We start from the raw sequence: 21,308 nt of genomic DNA on the forward strand, positions 1-21,308 counted from the left end.
CTATTCATTATTGTGTTCATTGTGTATTGTGTTCAAGTCCAAGTACGGTTCAAATATGCCGCTGTTTTCGAAGTTACGTCAGATAAAAACCAGAAAAGGGTTACTCGAAGAATCAGTTCCTGTCCCTCCCAGGGACAGTCCTGGACATTTCATGTATCATAAACATGGCTTAGATGCCATACTGTATCTAGATTTATGGGTGGACTACACCAAACATCTTGAAGAGAAATATAGATGGCCTGTTTCAGGAACATGGGATGCCGAGTGCATCATGAGAGTAGAAGAAGCATTATGGAAAAAGAAAGCCAGACAGTCCCAGAAGGATGCCATAGAATTATGGCGTAAAGAATCTCATAAAAGAACCGAGAAAGAATTCAGAAAAGCAGAATTAAGTAGGGAATCCTCAGAAAAAGCCCAAGAAAGGGAATTAATCGAAGAAGGTGAACGAGTTAGAGCAGAACAGTCAGCCAGACAGAGAAATGCCCTATTTAAAGGTATGTATCCTCTTCTCGCCGAGGGTTTGCCGAAGGCGACCCCGGAAACACTCCATAATTTACCGCCACCATTGGTCCCGACTAAGCTGCGTCATAAACCGACTGCCGCTGAAATTTTTCTTTCATCCTATTTAGACGACACTGTTCCCGAATATGCTAATACAGATCCTACCCCGCCAGTCCAAGTTCAAGTCCAGCCCCCTGCTAATAATGTAATTACTGTGCCTCCAGTCGTTGGTCCTGTCCATGCGCCAGTTCCCCAAGATCAACCCACATTACGTACCCCTACTTTGCCAGTCACGTTACCAGCAGCCGCACATTCAGTATTAATTGACGATTCCAGTTCAGGAGGAGCAGGGGGAGGTATTCCTATCACCCCGCCTCAAACAAAGCGACTGACGCTGAGAGATGCAGCGTTACAACGTACGCCGAAAGTGACTACGTACGAAGCCCTCAGAAAGTATTTCAATGAGTGCGGATCTGATTGTAGATATGATCCAGTACCAGGTGAAGATAGTATGATAATATATTCCATACGCTTACGACGAGTTGCAAGCTTCTTGGTTACCATATCAAATATGAAAGAACATCTAGACAAAATATATCACTTTATCCGAACAGGGGAGAAACCAGAAAGTATTCACGAAGCTATGGTACACAGGAAAGTCGAGATTCAAGGCATGATTTTGCAATTTCTGATAAATTGCTTAATAAGAGAACAGGATCATCCTGATAAAAATCCAGAAGAGATGAGAGTCCTGACCAGATGGAGTGACAATATAGCAGAAGGAAAACACAAGACACAAAATAGTATAGAAACTATGTACAGAAAGATCCGTAAAGAAATTATAAGTATACACCAAAAGGAGGAAGCAATGAGAGTAGCCGAGAAAGAGAATGACTCTTCAGCCGAAGAGGTAGACAACGAGAATCCCACCAGAATAGCGTATGTAGGTAGGACAAGACCTTCTGATAGACACACACGCCTAGACTACAAGAAAGCTTTTCCTCCTCCCGTACCGGAACAGTGTTCTCTTGAACAAGTATTCCAGGCTACCGATAAAGTTCTGAAATTACGAATAGGTTACAGTGAACTTAGTACCATGCATGAACAAGAACTAGCCCGATCAGCAGTTCGATGGACTAGTGATTCTACCACGTTTCCAGACGAAGTAGTGGCTCAAATGTTTCTGAAACTACCACCAGCCGAGCAGCGACTGGTGGGTATGTACATGATCCAGCACCTTATTACACTGTACGAGAGCCAGCACTCTGATCCAGGTCCATTATATAATGTACTGAACGAGTTACTCCTAAACCGATGGAAAGGTCTAGGTACCGATTTAATTAACGTCATTCTAGAACAGCGCCACAAATACAGAACGTTCCTGACTCCGCATTTTGTTTCTGTTTCACCCCCATTCTACATAGATAGACAGAATCCGTTACGAGAAGTGCATCCAGTTAAGGGAGCGGGGGGTGAGCTCGAACGAGTATTTGTTTACACCCCTATAACGAAAATAGAACTACTAGAAATGAAAAAGTTAGTACCCTGTCACGATAAAGATCCAGCAGGGTTCCACCGTGAATTAAAAGACATGCTCCGTATGGGAGAATACACGTATCCTGATATCATCAAAATGTTAAAGGTCCTGTTGCCTGCGGGCATATATGAAAAACTTAAAGAAAAAGAATGGGAGGTGGGAGAGAAAAAGATAGATTGGACCGCGTTAGAAACCGAAGATAACACACGAGTCCCAGGTACTGGTCTAGGGGATAAAGCCAAAGAGTTGCCCGAACTGTTAATACAAGTCTTGCCAAGATTACTAGCCACGAAAAAGGAAGACTGGGACGCCATCTCAGCCTGTAAACAGAAACCAGACGAAGACACTAGTGATTTTTATTCCAGATTCGAGAAATGTTTCATTATTAATAGCGGTCTGAAAACAAGTAGTGAGTCGTATCCACATCTTTTTGTTACCAAACTAGTTGAGAATTCTTTACCACAAGTTAAAAATCGAGTATTGAAAGTCGAGAGTACATGGCAAGCTAATACCCCGTCCCAAATGCTACAGATGTTAAAGTATCACCAGAACAGAATCAGGGAAGAGCAAGAACACGAAAGGAGACGTATGAAAGATACGAAAATGAAAGTACTAGTCGCACAGTCTGTTCAACCAGATAGTCAGAAGAGGGGTCCGAATCAGACTAGTCATTCTGCAGCTCCTGTTAAAGGGACATGCAATTACTGTAAACAGCCAGGTCATTATATAAACGAATGTGCAGTTCTGAAACATAACATAGCTACAGGTAAGACGAAAGAGAGACCACGTCCTCCTAGACAAGAGCATGTTCCGCAGAATTCCCAGCCACCGCAGAACGCACAACAGTCAGTTACAGTACCGCAGCCTATAGCTGCCACACAACACGTTACACAGCAGATGTACCAGTATGCACAGTCAGATTATCCAGAATATCAGCAGTATTCATGAAATAGCCTAGAGAGGGAAGTTGGCTTGCCTCTCATCGAGATTCCTGTAGATCAAGAGGGTCCCTGTGTACACAGTCAAGTATTAGGGAAAGACAGAAAGTTTCTGATTGATACAGGGGCAAGTAGGACTACCATCAGTCATGACGAGGTTCCAGGGGCTCCACTCTCAGGCTCAAGAAATGTTTCCCTGGGATTTTCAGGAAAGCCTATTGTTAATGAAATATCGAAACCAGTTTCCCTAGAAGTTGGTCCATTGTCCCGAACTACAGACTTGTTACTTACGAAATCCTGTCCTGAAAATTTACTTGGTATTAAAACATTGAAAGAATTAGGAGCAGTTATATGCTGTTCCCCAGAAGGAGTGAGATTGTTTTTACGTGATTTTAAAGATCATTATGTGTTACGTGATTTTGATCCAAGATTACTGAATGTACCACAGCATTTATGGGCGCAAGGTCCAACTGATGTAGGTTGTATGCACATTACACCATATCGTGTCACTCTGAAACAAGGTGTTGTATTGCCACGAATCCGACAGTACAAATTGCCACCTGAGGCTGTAGCAGCCGTATCGAAAATTATTGACGAGCTCATTGCTCAAGGAGTAGTTGTAGAAACTGACTCCAATGTATGTAATTCTCCTATCATTCCGATTCTTAAACGTACTGATCCAAATGCACCTCCAGTTTATCGATTAGTGATTGACCTTCGAGAACTTAATAAATGTATCATACCCCAGTACCCAGTGGTTCCAGATATCTCTTCCCTATTGACTGCCATTGATTCTGAAGCTACGTTCTTTACTGTTATTGATCTCAAGAACGCATTCTTTAGTGTCCCCATTCATCCAGACAGTCAGTTTCCTTTCGGATTCTGTTTAAACGGAAGAAGCTATAAATTCACACAAGCTCCTCAAGGTTTCACAGAAAGTCCTAGTATTTACAGTCAAGCACTTAAAAGACAACTAGACAGTATTCACATGCCAACTGACACTGCCCTGCTCCAGTATGTCGATGATCTATTAATCACAGCCCGTACAGAACGTGACTGCGAACGTGCGTCACTGACAGTCCTGTATTTTCTGGCCGAGATGGGGCACAAGGTGTCCCCTTCGAAACTGCAATTCTGTGTCCAGCAAGTGGTATACCTTGGACACTTACTGTCCAAGAGGGGTAGACAGTTGACACCAGACCGTATCCAGTTAATAGCACATCTTCCACAGCCCAAGACACAGAAGGAGGTACGAGCTTTTATCGGCCTCACTTCTTACTGCAGACAATGGATTCCTCAGTATGCATATCTAGCTAAACCACTGATACAGTTAACGACACAGGAGGCAGCGACACCGACTGTCCTCCCTTGGACCCAGGAACATACACTTGTTTTTAATGAGTTAAAGAAAGCTTTATGTAACGCACCTGTGTTAGCGACACCAAACTACAGTAAGCCTTTTACACTTTTTGTCACTGAACGTGATGGTACAGCATTATCTGTTCTCACACAAGATCAAGCAGGACAAAACAAGCCTTGTGCTTATTTTTCTAGCACATTAGATCCAGTAGCCCAGGCTTTGCCTGCGTGCCTCAAGTCAGTTGCAGCCACAGCTTTAGCTATCAGACAAAGTGATGCCATAGTGTTAGGACACTCCCTGACAGTACAAGTTCCACACTCCGTGGAAGTTCTTTTAAACCGAACACAGACTCAGCACCTGACAATAGCACGTTTAACAGGATATGAACTGACACTGTTTCAGCCACACATAGAAATCAGACGCTGCAACATTTTAAATCCTGCTACACTGTTACCCTCGATTACATTGAATCCTGCCACACATGACTGTGTGGAAGTTATTAACACCATGACAAAGCCAAGACAAGACTTGACGGACATTGCATTACCTGATCCCGACCTGACACTTTATGTGGATGGTTCATGTATGAGAACAAGTACAGGAGAGTTAGTAGCCGCGTATGCAGTGACTACTGAAACTGAAGTTATAGAAACATATCGTATTGACACCCTGTCTGCTCAAGCAGCAGAGCTCATTGCTCTGACCCAAGCCTGCATACGAGCCAAGAACCTGAAAGTAAACATATATACAGATTCACGTTATGCATTCGGAGTCGTTCACGACTTTGGAGTACTCTGGCAAGAAAGAGGTTTCATGACCTCTCATGGAGCCAAGATTCAGCATGGTCCCCTCATTCAAGCTCTGTTAGAAGCAATACACTTACCGAAAGCCATTGCCATTATGAAGTGCAAAGCACATACGAAAGCCACTGACACCATTTCCCAAGGAAACGATCTAGCAGATCGAACAGCCAAGCTTACAGCTCAGACTCCAGTCATTCCAGCTGACAAGACAAAGACAGATATTCCAGATCAGACTACTTGTATGACAGTTAAGGACCCTACACAAGATGTACTAGACATACAGTCACATGCTACCTCAGACGAAATCAAGAGATGGTCTGAACAAGGAGGGGTCCAGACAGATCAGGGATGGTTGACGAAGGGAAAAGCCACATGGTTTCTCCCCGACTCTATGGTTCAAGTCATTATTAACACCGCACATAGTCCAGCACATTTAGGAGAGAAAGCCATGTTAGACAGCATCCAGAACCTTTGGTTTAACAAGCATTTACGAGCAGCAGCTAAACAGAAAGTACGTACCTGCATGATATGTTGTCAGTTCAATCCAGGTAAAGGTGTTCCGGTGGAACAAGGTGGATTCCATCCTCCTGACCACCCTTTTGAAGTCCTCCAGATGGATTATATTCAGATGGATCGATGCCGAGGTTTCAGGTATGTCCTCGTAGTTGTATGCGCTTTGTCCAGATGGACCGAAGCTTATCCAGTCCCAGATTACACTGCCGCGACCACTGCCAGGCAGTTGGTTCGTGAGTTTTTCCCGCGCTATGGTTTGCCCAGGGTCGCGTATTCAGACAACGGCCAGCCATTCTCATCCGAACTCATGAAACAAGTATCTCTTCTGTTAGGGTACCAGTGGAAGTTCCACTGCGTACGACATCCCGAGGCAGCTGGCCTCGTCGAGAGACATAATCAGACTCTGAAAATCCGCATTGCAAAAGTTTGCGCAGAGAAAGGCGTAGATTGGATGGTAGCCCTGCCAGTCGCCCTTTTTTACATGAGAATGGTCGCTCACTCCCGCTCAGGTCTGTCCCCTTTCGAGGTTGTATTCGGTCGTCCCCCGAACATGTGGGGTACACCTATGCCACGTAAAATAACTGATGTTGACAGTAATATGCTGACAGATTACCTAGCTTCCTTGATGTCTGCACTACTCTCTTGTCGTTCACAGGTTGCGGCTGCTTTTCCAGACAACACCCAGGTGAAACCGCACGAGGTCGTTCCAGGTGATCTGGTTTTGATCCGAAACTTTGATCGTTCAAGTCCGCTGGAGCCCCGCTGGAAAGAGCCGAAGCTTGTTCTGATGACCACAAGGACCGCCGTCAAAGTGGACGGCCGCAAGGGATGGCTCCACTCCAGTCACGTTAAGCGTTTTCATGGACTCCGTCCAAATACTTTTTTCAAGGACTGCCCAGATACTGACTCTAAACTCCCCCTGTTAGAGAAAACTCCGCAGCAGGAGTATAAAATGAAATTGAGGTCTAGCAAGTCAGACAGTTTAATTGTTTAAGTCCCTCTCGGGTGAAGCGGTTAGACAGGTTCCTGACATGTATGAGATAGACCCCCATAGTGAGAGAGTTAGACGAAACTCTAAGAAAATACGTTATTGTAAAAATTTGCGCAGCCGATGCGTAATCATGTTACTGTTTATGTTGTTTCTGAGTCTTATGGTTACATGTATAAGTTACGTTTTACATGTATTTTTTCCTCCTCTTGATTCACATGTACATCTTTCCTTTAATAATACAGTAGAGCACACTTTTAGTGAACTACCTCCTCACGAGTTATCCTATCGACTTGCCATGCGCAACAATACTTTTATCCGAATGTTACACTATTCACACCAGACTAGCAATGCCACTAATTGTTGGGTGTGTGGTCGACTCCCCCCTTTCCAGACACCGAAGGGAGTTCTGCCACTTTTTCCCTATCCGTTTTCACACAATGGTTCGTGTGGAGCATGGTTTACGATAACGTCATCCTCAGACGATAAGTCCCTTCTGAATAGAACATGTTTCCCAGACAAGGAAGGTCTTGCCCATAGAACAGGGTTAGATCTAGAAAATGAAGTATATGATCTAGGTAATTATTCCTCGAATTTCATGGTTTTGAATGTTCAGTCCGAGACTACTCCAGACTTGCCTGTTATTACAGTTCTACCAGTAAAGGGCGAATTATGTATCCGAAAGAATGGTTCAGTACATCTAGGACACAGTGATTGTACTACTGTGGTCAAGTACAGTGACAGTGGGAAATCTAATTTCAAAGCCTCACGTCATTCGTATTTTGTATGTGGTCAAACCGCATATGTACGTCTGCCCCTAGATTGGGATGGAACATGTTACATTGCCTTCCTACTGCCACCAGTTTTTCTAGCCCCATCCGATTATCACAGAAATACACATCTAGTACACGTCAGACATAGAAGGGAGATCGAGTCCCCAATTGTTGATCAGACTGAAACTGCTTTAGAACAGTATACAGACTTCAATAAAGGTTTCTTTTTCTTCATAGGACCTATCCAGAATAGTAAGCTAATACGTAGGTTAACCAGAACCCTTGAAGCAGTAGTGAATGAGACTACTTCCGCTCTAGGTAACTTAACAGAAGAGCAATCTGCTATGAGATTTGTTGTTCTTCAGAACCGCCTCGTTCTTGACGTCATACTGGCCGATAGGGGCGGAGCTTGTAGAGTCATCGGATCTAGTTGTTGCATTTTTATTCCTAATAACGCACCGTCTGTTTATTCAGTTATAACCAGACTTCATAAAATAGCCCATCAGCTACACCAGAATCCAGGCACCTGGACATGGTCCGGTTGGCTCTGGAGTATAATATCTGCTTGGGGATGGAAAGTACTATCATTCCTAGGAATAGTAGTAATGATCATATTCAGTTGTTGCCTATGTTTACAATGTGGCCCTGCGATTTGCGGCTTGTGCGCTACCTCTTGTATTCCAAGTCCTAAGTCCCATTCCAAGAAGATTAGAAACGAGCAAATGATACTGTATGAACGGATAGATGGTCTCATGAATATTGATGTTTCCTGAAGGAAACGTAGGGAACAAGGAGGGAATGAGGAAAATTGAATTTTGCCCTGTCATGTGTCCCTACGTGTTCCCCATCGTATGTTATATGTGCATGATCAATATGCATATTTATCCCTTGACCGAATAAAGACGCAATTATAGTTGTGTCCAACGTTAGTATGTCAGTTATCCAACGTTTCTATCGTGCACGTTAATTCATCGAGTTGTCTCCGTTTCTAGGCCTCACAGGGCCCGGACACCAGATTCAAGCTTCAAGTCTCCTGAAACCACTCCGAGGAGTGATGCAGCCCCGCCCGCATCCCTGACCCCTCGCTTACTTTCTGCCAAGCAGCGCAGTGCCCGGCCTGGCCTGCCTGCCTGTCTGCCAAGAATATGTTATGCCTCTAGTTATCAGTTCAGCTTCCCGGCTTCACATTCCTAGCTAACGAACCGCATAAACATCTTCAGCTATAGTCTAGTCTTCCTGTCTCCATGCAAGAGAATTACTGAATTAGTATCCATAGAAGATTCATAGCACACGCAATGCATGTAGAAATATATGCATGCACTAGCCTTAGTGTCAAGTAGCCTTTGCCCTGATGACATTTAGATTCTGGCAACATGTTCTCCAAACACGAGATATCAGATATGCTATAGGTACATGTCGTCCTGACATCCCAGACTTTAGTCTCCTCTTCTAGTGCCAGAAGTCAGAGCCCCCAGCTCTCCCCAGTTACACGTCATGGCCCGTTTGCGCGCACCAGTAGGTTAAAGGTTCCAGCTGCCCAGGTTGCCCCCTCCATGTATCCACCCATTTATGACACGTCTGTGACGTTTACATCACATGTCTCCGTGCACGCCTTCTTTTTACGCCCATGTGTTCTTATCTTACGTTTGTCACTTGTTACGCCTACTGTATGCAATGAAATTGTATTGTTTTTCTATATATACTATGTAATGTTGATGAGACGTTGCAGCTGCCATTCCATTCCAGTGCATGCCACTCCATGGTCTTTAGGCTCGAGCCATACGATTAAAGCCATTCTGACTCAGATACAACGGATCCTGCCTCTTATTTATTGAGCTATCTGTTTTAGTTAATGCATAGAAAAATAGAACTATGGTTCTCGATTTCCGACGTGGAACAGCTCGTGAATGACTCCTGGTCTTCCACAACATTTCCTGGTCCTCACAGCTGCAGCAACAAGGTCACCATGCATCTTCCGTCATCGGTGGTCATTGCTCTTCCGTGCCTCCTGGTCACCTCCGAGTGGCATAGAGTCTGTCCCCTCTACTTGCAGGTTCTTTCTCTTCAAGAATCCACCATGGATTACACCGGACTCTTTCCCCTTCTTCGCCAGCTGCATCTTTCCTGAAGTCCTCCATTGTGGTTTATAGTGGTTTCTGATGTCACTTCACACCTATGCACCCAGCTTCCCTGGTGTAGGTATCCTGGTTCCTAGGGTATCCACGGGTGGGGTGACTCTCCAACTTTCCACTGGGCTTCTTCAGGGTCCACTTGGAAGGGTCCTTCTACTTTAAAACTGCAACCATGACTTTCCCATTGACTTTTATTGAGTATGCAGCTGTGTTTCCACTGTGCATACAGCCTCCGTGGCGTTCCTGGGTACTTGCCTCGGGTGGTTCCTTGTGTCCCCAGCTATTCTGAGTCTCCTGGTCCAAGCCCCGACTTCAGTCGCAGTTCGCATTCCACTTCTTTAGTACATGGTTTGGTCTCTCCCTGGAGACCACTGTGTATTGTGCTGACTAACTCTTGCAATTCAAGTATTTTATGTATTTGTGTTGATATCTCCGAGTAGGAGATATAGCAAAGTGTTAGTGAGTGTTGTGTAATGAATAGACGTATTTTTATAACTACACAGTGTGATTCTTTTTCGTTTAACCTGCACTACATGATTAGATCTGGTAGAACAAGCTTCTTAAAATTCCTTCTGGACTAAGCCTGAAGGCTTCTCTCGACAGCTTCCTCTTAGAGAGCTTTCTAAGGTTGTCTAAGACCACTAAAACCACCATAAGGGCTGTCTGGATTAGTGCAAGGTGCCTCGCTTAAATAAGTGTGCACCATATACTAAGCTAGCCTCCTACAGCTTCCTACAAGGAGATGTCCCCATTGATGAGCGATGCTCTGATCACTGTTATCCTTAAACTGGGGAAGGACCCAGTGGCAGCCCATGCAAGTAAGTGCGGTGGGGTGGGGTGTAAGTGACAAATGACGGAATAGGGAAAAGTAAATAAATAAATAAATAAAACCACGTGTCTGCACCCGAAGCATCGCAAGCGCAAGGTAAGTGGTTTTATTTATTTACTTTCTTTATCCTATTCCGTTGTTTGTCACTTACGCCCTCCCAAACCCACCCCACCTCACCAAACTTACCTGCCTACCACACTTACCTGCACAAGCCGCCACTGGTAGGACCTCCAAGTATGTGCCTCTTTTAGACCTATATCGTTACTTAATTTGGACGCCAAAATTTACTCTAGGAGATACTACCTAAACTGATCCATCCTGATCAATCGGGGTTATCAAGGGTCGTCAGACCCATGACAACTTACATAAGATTATCCATTTCGTAGAAAAAGTACATAAGAAGCGAATCCCATCGGTCTTGTTGCCACTTGATGCCGAGAAGGCCTTTGACCAGGTGGATTGGTCGTTTTTAATGCACACAATGCGTATATTTGGGTTTGGAGACCAATTCCTGAAGATGGTAAAGGCCAATTAATGTAGACCCAGATCCCAGGTATTGATTAATGGTATGGCCTCTGAGCTCTTCAACTTAACAAGGGGGACAAGACAGGGTTTTCCCCTATCCCCGTGCTTTTCTCCCTTTGCATAGAGCCCTTAGCAGCGCAGAGCAGAGCTAATCATGAGATCGAGGGTATCCAGTTTGGGTTAGAGGTACACAAAATATCATTGTTAGCAGACGATGTTCTCTTGCCTGTTACCTCTCACCGTATTTTTTCCCAGTCTTACAATTAGAGCTGCAGAACTTTGAGCGGGTGGCTGGCTTTAAGGTTAACCTCTCTAAATCCTTTATTCTCAATTTGTCAACACCCCGAATGAGATGGAAGAAAGAATAGCATCCTCGCCATTTCAATGGGCCTAAAATGAGATAACGTACTTGGGCATCAAGACACCTGACCTAGCTGACCTTTACAAGGCTAATTTTCCTCCGATACTTCGACAACTCAAGCTAGATCTCAAAAGGTGGGCCGCCATCTACCTTACCTGGCTGGGCCGGATAAATGCAATTAAGATGACAGTGCTTCCACGGGTACTGTACCTGTTTTAAGGCCTCTCCATTGATGTACACAGCGAGGTTTTCTCTGAGAATCGTACATTGGCCACAAGGCTCATTCGGCAAGGTTGCAGAGCCAGGCTTTCCCATCGACTACTGACAGATTCAAGAAGCATAGGGGATCTAGGCCTACCCAACTTCCTACATTATTATAGAGAGTCCCAGCTTAGGGTTATAGCTGAATGGTCCCTGAAGGCCTGCGGCGCCGGCACAGGTAAGCGCTGTGGGGCGGTTGGGGAGTTGACAGACGACGGAATAGGTATAATTAATTAAATAAATAATATCCATTCTGTCGTCAGTCAACGTCCCCACCCCACTGTGCCCCCTCCCTGCCTCACCACGCTTACCTGTTCCAGCCGCCGGGGCTTAGGGCATCAGACAAGCACGGGCTCCATATGGCTAGAGCGGTGGTGGGCGGGACAATATGGGATCTTTTGTGGAAACCTAGGCAAGATCTCCATATGCTCCCAACCACCATAAAGCAGCATTTCCTCCAGCACTCTACGCAGGCCTGTTTGACAGATGGTGAGAAGAGGGTTGCTGAAAAAACTCGGATTTGTTCCACGGGGAAGGTATCTTAACTTTTGAAAATTGCTGTCACAATTTCCGTCTACGAGAGATTCCAATATTTTGAACTGAAACACTGGGTGCTGCAGCCACAGATGAGAATTGCGGGCACCAGGGATCGTCTTCGTTTCGAGAATTTTTTATGAAATGGGGGGATTTCCAAAGTCTGTATTACATTTCTCTACTCTTCATTAAGCCCCTACCTGCCCCCCTATACATACATCGAAACGACATTGGGAATTGTCATTCAGGCGAAACAGTGGGCAACAGAGATAGTGCTAGGTATAATGGCTCTATGGCACTGAGGGAGGCTCACTACAAGATTAATACGACTGATACCTCTACTACGAGAAGTTACACAAACTGTTCCCAAACACCACGGATAGATGTTGGAGGGATTGTGGGCTACTGGGGAATTTTCATCATATTTGGTGGGACTGCCCTTCTATCCAAACTTTCTGAAAGGAAATTCTGTCGCAGATCAGGGAGATCCTAGGCTACCCAATCTCTGAAAATCCGGAGTATGTCCTGCGGGCCTACAGGACCCCGCAATGAAGCACGAGGCAGTGGGCTGTCTGGGGGGGCCGAAATTACCCTAGCCGTAGCATGGAAGAAACCAGAGGTCCCTAAGCTCTCCCAATGGCATCTTAGGCTGTGGCAGGCCCTAGGTTAGGAACACTTGTCGGATTTATTAACAAATGCGCAACACAGTTGTGACTACAATGGGGCCCCTTAGTACGATTCCTATCAGAGGAACTGCCCCTGTTCACCTACCAGCCCAGATTATGGGCACTTCACCTCTTTCAGATTTAGCCTGGCTTTGCTTGGTTGCCCTCCCCAGAGGATAAACAGGGTACACCTTGGCTATATCCCTCCCCTAGAGGGGGAACTTCTACACTTCCATCCTTCCACCTTACAAGAATAAGGTAATTTTTCAGTTGCTATTGTTGACTCCTGCCAAGCAAATCTATTGTAACGACTTTATACACTTGAATACTTGCTTTACAGGGTTACATTTATTTTTTAGGAAGGGTACCTCACAATATACGTTTGGAAGTTTAACAAACTGTAATGATCCCTAATTACTAAGTATATGCACGTCGATTTGAGCTAATTTTTCCGCTTAAGGAAAGCTGGAACTGTCTATAGCATACTGATGCAATTGGCCTAACGAATAGATTGATGTATTACAAAGCTCTGTTACCCTTGGAAAAAACATCAAAATAAACATTTTGACACAGAAAAAAACCAATATACTTATCTCAACCTCAAAGCACAAATCTTTTGCGGGTCGATCTTCTTCATTTGATTACCGCTAACACAGAAGACCCTTGAAGGACTCCTTGACTGTGGTATGGTCCCTCAGAACCATAATCTTAATCAATCTTTTCCTCTTTATTTTGTTTGAACCTCTGAGGAACATCCTGTACCAGTGCTTTTGACAATCTTACCAACATTCCACCAAGGTCCCCCTTCCACACGTACAGCACTACCACAGATCCCTACAATCTTAACTTGAGCACCATCTTTGGCATCCCCTTTCTTTACAAAACCAGGTTTTTGTACCCACACCAGGCCACCCACCTGAAAGAGTACACGCTCAGCATAACTTGTAGCATCATACCATTCCATTTATTTTATTTGGTTCCCAATCACTCTTTGACATAAGGTATTCTAATCATCAATGTTAATCTCTTTGTACTTAATAGACCTAAGCACCCAAGATGGATACAGCATAGAGGTAGGAGGACGTCCCCTTAATAAGCTAAATGGGGACTGATGTGTAACAAAGAGGGGTGTCGCACGGTAAAACCACAGCTTCTTCCACATTGTGGTTGTTGTTTCTGGCCCACTTAATACAATCACTGACAACACTGTTCATCCCCTCTACCATGCACTGGTCTGGGGATGATAAAAAGAACGTTTCAAATGCTTGACACCTGAAGCTTAAAAAAATTCTTCCATTTCAGCATTTATAAATTAAACTCCATTGTCGGAGATAAGATGTTCTGGAAACCCTTCTCTAGAAAAGACATCCTTCAGAAATGAGACAGCATTATTTGCAGAAGCTGTGGAAAAAACTTATTTGTGTTCATTTACTGTAATAATGCATTAGAACAAATGCATAATGCAAATGATGTGGCAGAAAACTGAATGAACCAGCCATATCAATACCCAGTTTAGCCCATGATCTGTCAGGATATTGGACAGGCCGCAAAGGTGGCGACATCACGTTAAGGTCTTTTTCAGATTTACTGCACACTACACATTCTTTTATTTCAAATTCAATATCTTTGCCAATTGAAGGCCCCCAATAGTAAGATCTGGCTCTTCTTTTTGTCATAGTTGCTGCCCAATGCCCCTAATGAGACATATTAACCAACCTTTGATGCAATGACACTGGGGGAACACAACACACTTGTCACCTTTCAACACAACACCACCTTCAATGGACAGTTCCTCAGCAATTTTGCAATAAGGTTGAATCTCTGAGTTTACACACCTTTCTATTGGCCAGCCATTAATAATATAATCCTGGATCCTCAACACAGCATCCACCTCACTTGCTTGTTTACACTTCTTTCCTGAACACGCTTCCTACTCAGGCATATTCATTGCAGCTACAAAACAACTCTCAAAGTCTTCCTCAGGATCTATCAAATCTTGATCACTCACTGACAACCTAAACAACATATCTGTGGTTACATTATCTGTTCTGCGAATGTGTGAAATTGCAAAGTCATAATGTAAAAGCTTTATGGTTAGCTGGGCTATATTAGGTGTGTTATACTTGACTCTCTCTCCACTCAGGATGTTCACCCGAGGCTTATGGTCTCTTTGGAGGCAAAACCTCCTGCCCAATACATATGACCAAACTTTTTCTATGGCCCAATAGGAGGCTAACAAGTCTTTTTTCAATTGTGGAGTAACTGAGCTTTGGTTTGTGAAGAACTCTTGATGCATATCTTATAGTGACAGACTCACACTCCTTATCTTGAGTGAGTTCAGCCCCCAGCCCACACTTGCAGGCATCAACTGTAATGGTGCATGGAAACTCAGGCTCATGAGAATGTGAAGCTCTTGCTCCGTTCATTTAATCTTTGACCATACTGAACGTCTCTTGACGACATTCATCCAATTCAAACTGGACATCCCTCTTTAACATTTTTGTAAGTCTTTTAATTTTAGACGCAGACACCATATTGAATTTGGTGTAGAACTCACATTGCCCATTAAATGAGCATAAATACTGTGGCCCAAAAACTCAGCTTTCTCCTTAAAGAACTCACACGTTTTCTTCTCAACAACTAATACCTTTGTCAGAAAATAATCTGGGGAACCTTCAGTGAAATGAAGTCATGATCTTCCAATCTTTTTGCAAAAATCATCATTTCACCATGAAAAACTGTGACTCCTTTGATATTCCCCACAAGATGATACGCTGGAAAACAGCACGTGACAGAATTAGCATGTGCCAGCAGGAGAACTAAAAGCTGTGTAGTGTCTGGGTGATCCTTCCAACTCAACCTGATGGTATGCCGAGGCCAACTCAAATTTAGAAAATCACTCAACTTTACCCAGCATCCGCAACAAATCACTAATCTTCGGCAAAGGGTGAGAATCAATAATCCACATTTGTAAAGATTCAACCCATTATCTCTCTATTAAGACTCCTCATGTCAACACAAACCTGAATATCCCCCTTGTGCTTTCTAGCCACTGCTAAAGGACACAACAATAAACTTGACTCTATGGGTTCTATGACACTAGAACTTTGTAACCTACTCTATTCGTTGTTCAAATCCTCTCTTTAACTAGATGTAGCTTCGTGTTTTATTTTAATCTTGTGTTTGAAACCTGAAATCCATTCCAATCTTTTAGCAAAAACCTCAGGGAACTCTTGTTCAATAGAATCTGACAGAGACACATCCTTTACAACTAACACAGCCTCCCTTATGCCTGGTCTGAATATCAAATGGAACAACCCCTGATGATACCGTCCTAAAATATTTAGACTCGTCTAAGCTACACATACTTTTCTAAGTATTTTCCGGTCACTAAACTCCAATGTATCCTCAAAAAATCTATCAAACTCTATCTTTCTGGCCTACAATTTAACAGCTGCAATGAACACAATGGAAGAACCTACTAACTTAAAGAAGGCAACAGCAGGCATTTCAATAGCAATATACTTCATTTCGGTTTAAACTTCCACTGTTGCCCCACTTTAGGCATAATCAGTTCCTGCAGTTTTAGTTTTCGCTTTCCATTTTGTTATTTCTGATGTTTTTTAGAGTGGAGAGGTATGGAAATACCTACCATGGATGGTCTATTCATCTCTTTCATGGAACAACTCAAGCGGTCACGAATGAGACACACCCCCACTGCCTGCACTCACCATCCTTCTCCTTTTCATTTCTTCCCCCCTATGGTCCCCCCCCCCGTTTTTTTGATTTAAAAAAAATCTTTTTTCTCCTTCTATTTTTTTCCCTCTTCTTTCTCAGACCAGCATACATCCGTCTTTATCTTGCCCACACTGTCGTGGGATTGTTTCTTACTAATATGCAATTGGTCTTTAGTTTTTGATGTTGGAACGGCTTAACCGTAGGACACGTTTGGTTAATTGTTTGTATTACAAAACTTCTTGAATATTTCACCTTTATCATGGAACGTGCTGAAACATGGCGCACACATGCAGAGACATCCAGAAAACCGAGGGTCGTTTTTTGTTTGTTTTCTCATCGAGGCACAGTAACGACGGCTGAGCTGGCAAGTCTGTAAGACACAGCCATGCTGCAGAACACTGAACATGGGCTACATGCCGCTCTCGCATCTCATAGGAGCACCACATTACTCGTGACTGACTATCACAACACTAATTACTTATACAAACACGCATTATCATGCAGAGAACTTGTCACCACTATTACATGATTCACCTCCACACCGTACCTACTGAGAAATGCAGCGGGACTGCATTCTTAACACCACAGCAATGCTCGGGCGGGATGAGCTAAATTGAGTTCACTTAATACTATCCGTAGTATCTCCTGATTAGCACTGTGCAATGTGATAAGTGACTAATGCTTCTAAATGTACTACTGTGGTCAGAGATTGTGATACAAGATTGGGGAGTTGCCTTGTATAGATTTACTGCTGGACGCAATGTAATGTGCTGTGATTGCATACTGTAAGAAAATAATAAGGAAAAAAAACTAATAAAATATATTAAAAAAAAAAAATAACAAGGAACAACTCAAGGCACATATAATATTTCATTGAGGTTAGTCGGGATGAGGGCTAGAAGATAAAGTTATGATGAAGACAATGGAACATTTCAACATTCGTGAAAACTTATACATTCTAACCTGTCTGCTTCTGATTTGCAAATAGGCATGTCATTTCTAAAGCAGAATGCCATTAAACCTCTAACCTGAGAGGTTTTACGAAAAATAGGATATTAAGTGTTATAGTTTATACAACTTGAACCAACTAAATAAGATGCAAAAGAGGCTTGGCAATTGCAGGACATTTTTCTCTCTGCTTTAAGTGGCGCCCTTCAGCAGTACAGTTTCAAGAAAGCATCATCTACCAAGGTACAGCAACCATCCATCATCACAACTTGCATACAGGAACAAATGCACTAGTAACACACGCAGGCGCACAACATATTTCATTTTCACATGCAGAGACAGAGAAAAACAGCAACAGGCATTCATGCACACAAAAACAACATACATTGAGACACCAATACATTGAGACCAATACATTTACAGGTACATACTCACCCGTAAACACACACAAAGCACATCTACAAGCACTCATGCACCAAGAGACCATCACTCATAATGACATGTATGTACAATCAACATATATACATTCAACACACAATCATCAAACAGAAGGACAAATAAAAACAATGCACATGATGCATATCCAATCAGGGACTACATGCATGTAGGAAGGTGTGCACGTGCAGTTGACTATGCACGACTGTGCACATGATCAATGGATGCTTAAGTGGATACATTGATAACTAAATGAAAGAGTGTGGGTGGATTTACGGATGCTTAGACAAATAAAAGAGGGATACATTGATGGAAGATTGTGTTTTTTTGGAGGATTGAGTGTGCGTGAACAGATGAGGGATAAACATGTTGGAAGATAGGTGTGGATGGAGAGAACCTTCATTCATCTCGCCACCCACTCATTGCCATACTCATCTATCCTTGAACTAACCCATCACTCTATTCACCCAGCCATGCACGGTCATCCATTCATGCACTGTGGCCCATTCAAATGCCTATGCCTTCAATCCCTCATCCGTTTATCCATATATGCATTCAACTCTTCATCCAACCATTGACGCATTCTAGCATTAACTCACTTACCAATCAATAAAATTACACAAACATTTGCCAATCAGTAACTTTTACTTATGAAAAAAATACCAACGCTTGTTTTAAAGGGGGCATGTTAGAACAAAAGACATGGCTTATAAAAATATACACTTCCTTTCAGGTACAGCCATAAACGAACAGTCAGTCGCGGGAAACATCCTTTACAACGCAACTTTTACCACGCAGTGCTATTACAACGCAGGTTTTACAACGAAAACCATTACAACGCATTGCGCTGGGGGGCGCTCTAGGATAGGGAATAGATTTAATTTACTATCCAACACCTTCCCTAGTGTCCACCGGGACTGGAGTTGGAATAGTAAATTAAACTATTCACTATCCAGCACCCCAAAGCGCTATGCGTTGTAATGGTATGCGTAGTAAAACCTGCGTTGTAACAGCATGCGTGGTAAAAGCATGCGTTCTAATGTCATACATCCGTCAGTCGCAAATCTTAACCTATGGTAAAAATGGATTTATTTACAGTTACTAAGTGAACAGAATTTTACCTCAATCACCGTCCATTGTTCGACTACGATTGCGTCATTTCCTTTCCTGTGTGAGCCTGGAACGCCACGGCCTTCTTCCTCGTAGATGAATAATCCATCCAGGGACTTGGACAAGTGATCTCCTATGGAAACATGGATACGCCACAGTAAACAACTTGCATGGTTTGATTTCCTCCCAACACCAACGCATAAGAGTCACGAGGGAGCCTGGCAAGTCATACGACAGTAATTGCTAATCGGGGTGATACATCGCATGTGCTTCTTATTTTCCCACTTCTTCATATACAGAAAAAAACAACGTTCGTAAAAAGTGACCTAATTCTACTTTTTCAAAGGCTGTGTTAGTGAAAGGGGTGGCTGCAGAGCAGGCTCGCCTGAAGGCTTCGGTGGTGCTTAAATACAGTTAGAAAAAAAAACTGGCACTCGTCAGTGAAAATGTGCATTGGCATTCACCGTGGGCTGCGCCAGGGACCCACCTTCACAAAGGCACACATCATCATGGAAAATAGCCGGCTGTACAGAACTGATTACAGGAAATGTGACATCCCCGCAGTGCGCTGCGCCATGAATGGGCTCCTTCTGCTTTTGAAACGTGCCTAGTCCACGGAGTTGTCTCTGTCATTTGAATCTCTTAAACAAGGAAACCAAACTGCCAACACCCTGGGACGATTCCTAAAGGAAGGAAGCCCTAGGCGGGAGCAGCTTCGTTCCACTAGTATTATTTACAAAAGCACAACTCATGGGTGCACATAATTCTGTATTTTTTTAAGTTACTCTAGCACTACGTAAACAACTCCTACTTGCAGGGTGTTTCATTAATATCTCACACTAGACGGAGCTGCCATGCTACAGCTGAAGGCCAAATACACACAGGACCGGTATTAGGGCGTGCGACTGCTGCTGCACAGGGCGCTGGCTTGTGGAGGGGGCGTTATACACATCTTAAACTGCAGTTTCTAACAATGCTAAGAACACAAAAAAGAATGCTGAATGGCATACATATTAGGCTGAGTGCTTAAGTATGAAGGTAGAGCTTCGGCAATTGGAACGCCAGATGGGTGAGGAACCCACCCAATTCATTATTTGCCAGATAGGTGTAACGCGGACAGAATACCAAGCGCTGGCACGCCAGGAATTCAGCGAAGTTGATATATCAGGCTTTGAGACATCGCCTTTACGAAACAGGAGATAGGGCAGGAAGGCTGTTAGCATGGTTGGGTAGAAAAGAGACAGATGCCAGGTGGATACACACTATCCAGTGGGAGGGACATAGCTAAAGCCTTTGCGGGATACTACGCCACCCTTTGCAAAGCCAAAAGCCAAGCAGCGGGTGGGAGGGGCTCTGATCCAACAATACCTTGATGGGGTAGTGCTACCAGCCGTGTCCCCTGAGCTATGGGATTACCTAGAGTAGAGGGGGAGTTAACGCTAGAAGAGGTCACAGGGGACATTTATAAACAAAGGTCAGGAAAGAACCCAAGACCCAATGGTCTGCCTGCGGAATTCTTTCTAGTTAATTTTGCACTCTTGGGACAGCACCTTCTCGAAATGTTCTTAGCGGCCCGAGACGAGGGTACCTTGCCCCCGACTTGCAAAAGGCAACGGTAGTTGTAATTCATAAACCTGGGAGACTGGCTACAGACTGTGGTGCTTACCGGCCAATCTAAATATGGAAGTGAAGATTTTGGCATCCATTCTGGCGAATAGGTTGGCTGCAGTGATTACCTCCCTTATACATGGAGATCAATCAGGATTCATGCCTGGTAGGGCGACGAGGTTTAACTTACGCAGACTAGCAAATTGGATAAGTGAGGTCCAAGACAGGCCGGAGGCACACTTACTGCTGTCATTGGATGCAGAAAAAGCAATTGATGCAGTCCACTGGCCTTTCATGTGGCAATACAAAAGGGGATGATGGACGGAGCGTTTGAGCAAATCAAACACTCACCCCCAGTCAACTGATCTGGGTTTAATCCATCACCATTCTTTAGCTCGCTCAGCCACCCCAGTTCAGACATGGCCATATGCAAATCAGTCTGACCCTGTACCTCATGGGAACAGTCCAGCCCGAACTGCCAAGCCATGTCTTCCCTGGTCCGGAAACAAGCATCCTGGGACCGGTTTCGGATTCATAATCCTCATCAGCCAGGCTATCTTGAATCCAGTGGCCAAGTGAGCAAGGGACTCACGTCTGAGCATACCCGGCCACACTTAGGGCGAACTAAGCGATACATGTGGCAGACATTACAGAGGCTGGGATTTGGCCCTAACTTCATTTAATGGGTCAAGTTACTTTATAGGGCACAGAAGGCAAGGGTGTGGGTTAATGTGACGCTGTCTGCAGAG

General features: G+C 43.9%; 1 protein-coding gene across 1 annotated transcript in view; it reads right to left on the reverse strand.

The window, feature by feature from the left end:
* The window catches only part of RFTN2 (raftlin family member 2), a 409,447-nt gene that overhangs the window by 178,359 nt on the left and 209,780 nt on the right, over nt 1-21,308 (reverse strand). The window contains exon 6 of the mRNA XM_078680443.1: nt 18,963-19,084. Coding sequence (XP_078536569.1) covers nt 18,963-19,084 — 122 coding nt within the window. The remainder of the gene's footprint in view (nt 1-18,962; nt 19,085-21,308) is intronic.

This window comes from Lissotriton helveticus, chromosome 3_1 (genome assembly GCF_964261635.1).
Source record: "Lissotriton helveticus chromosome 3_1, aLisHel1.1, whole genome shotgun sequence".
NCBI classification, from domain to species: Eukaryota; Metazoa; Chordata; class Amphibia; order Caudata; family Salamandridae; genus Lissotriton; species Lissotriton helveticus.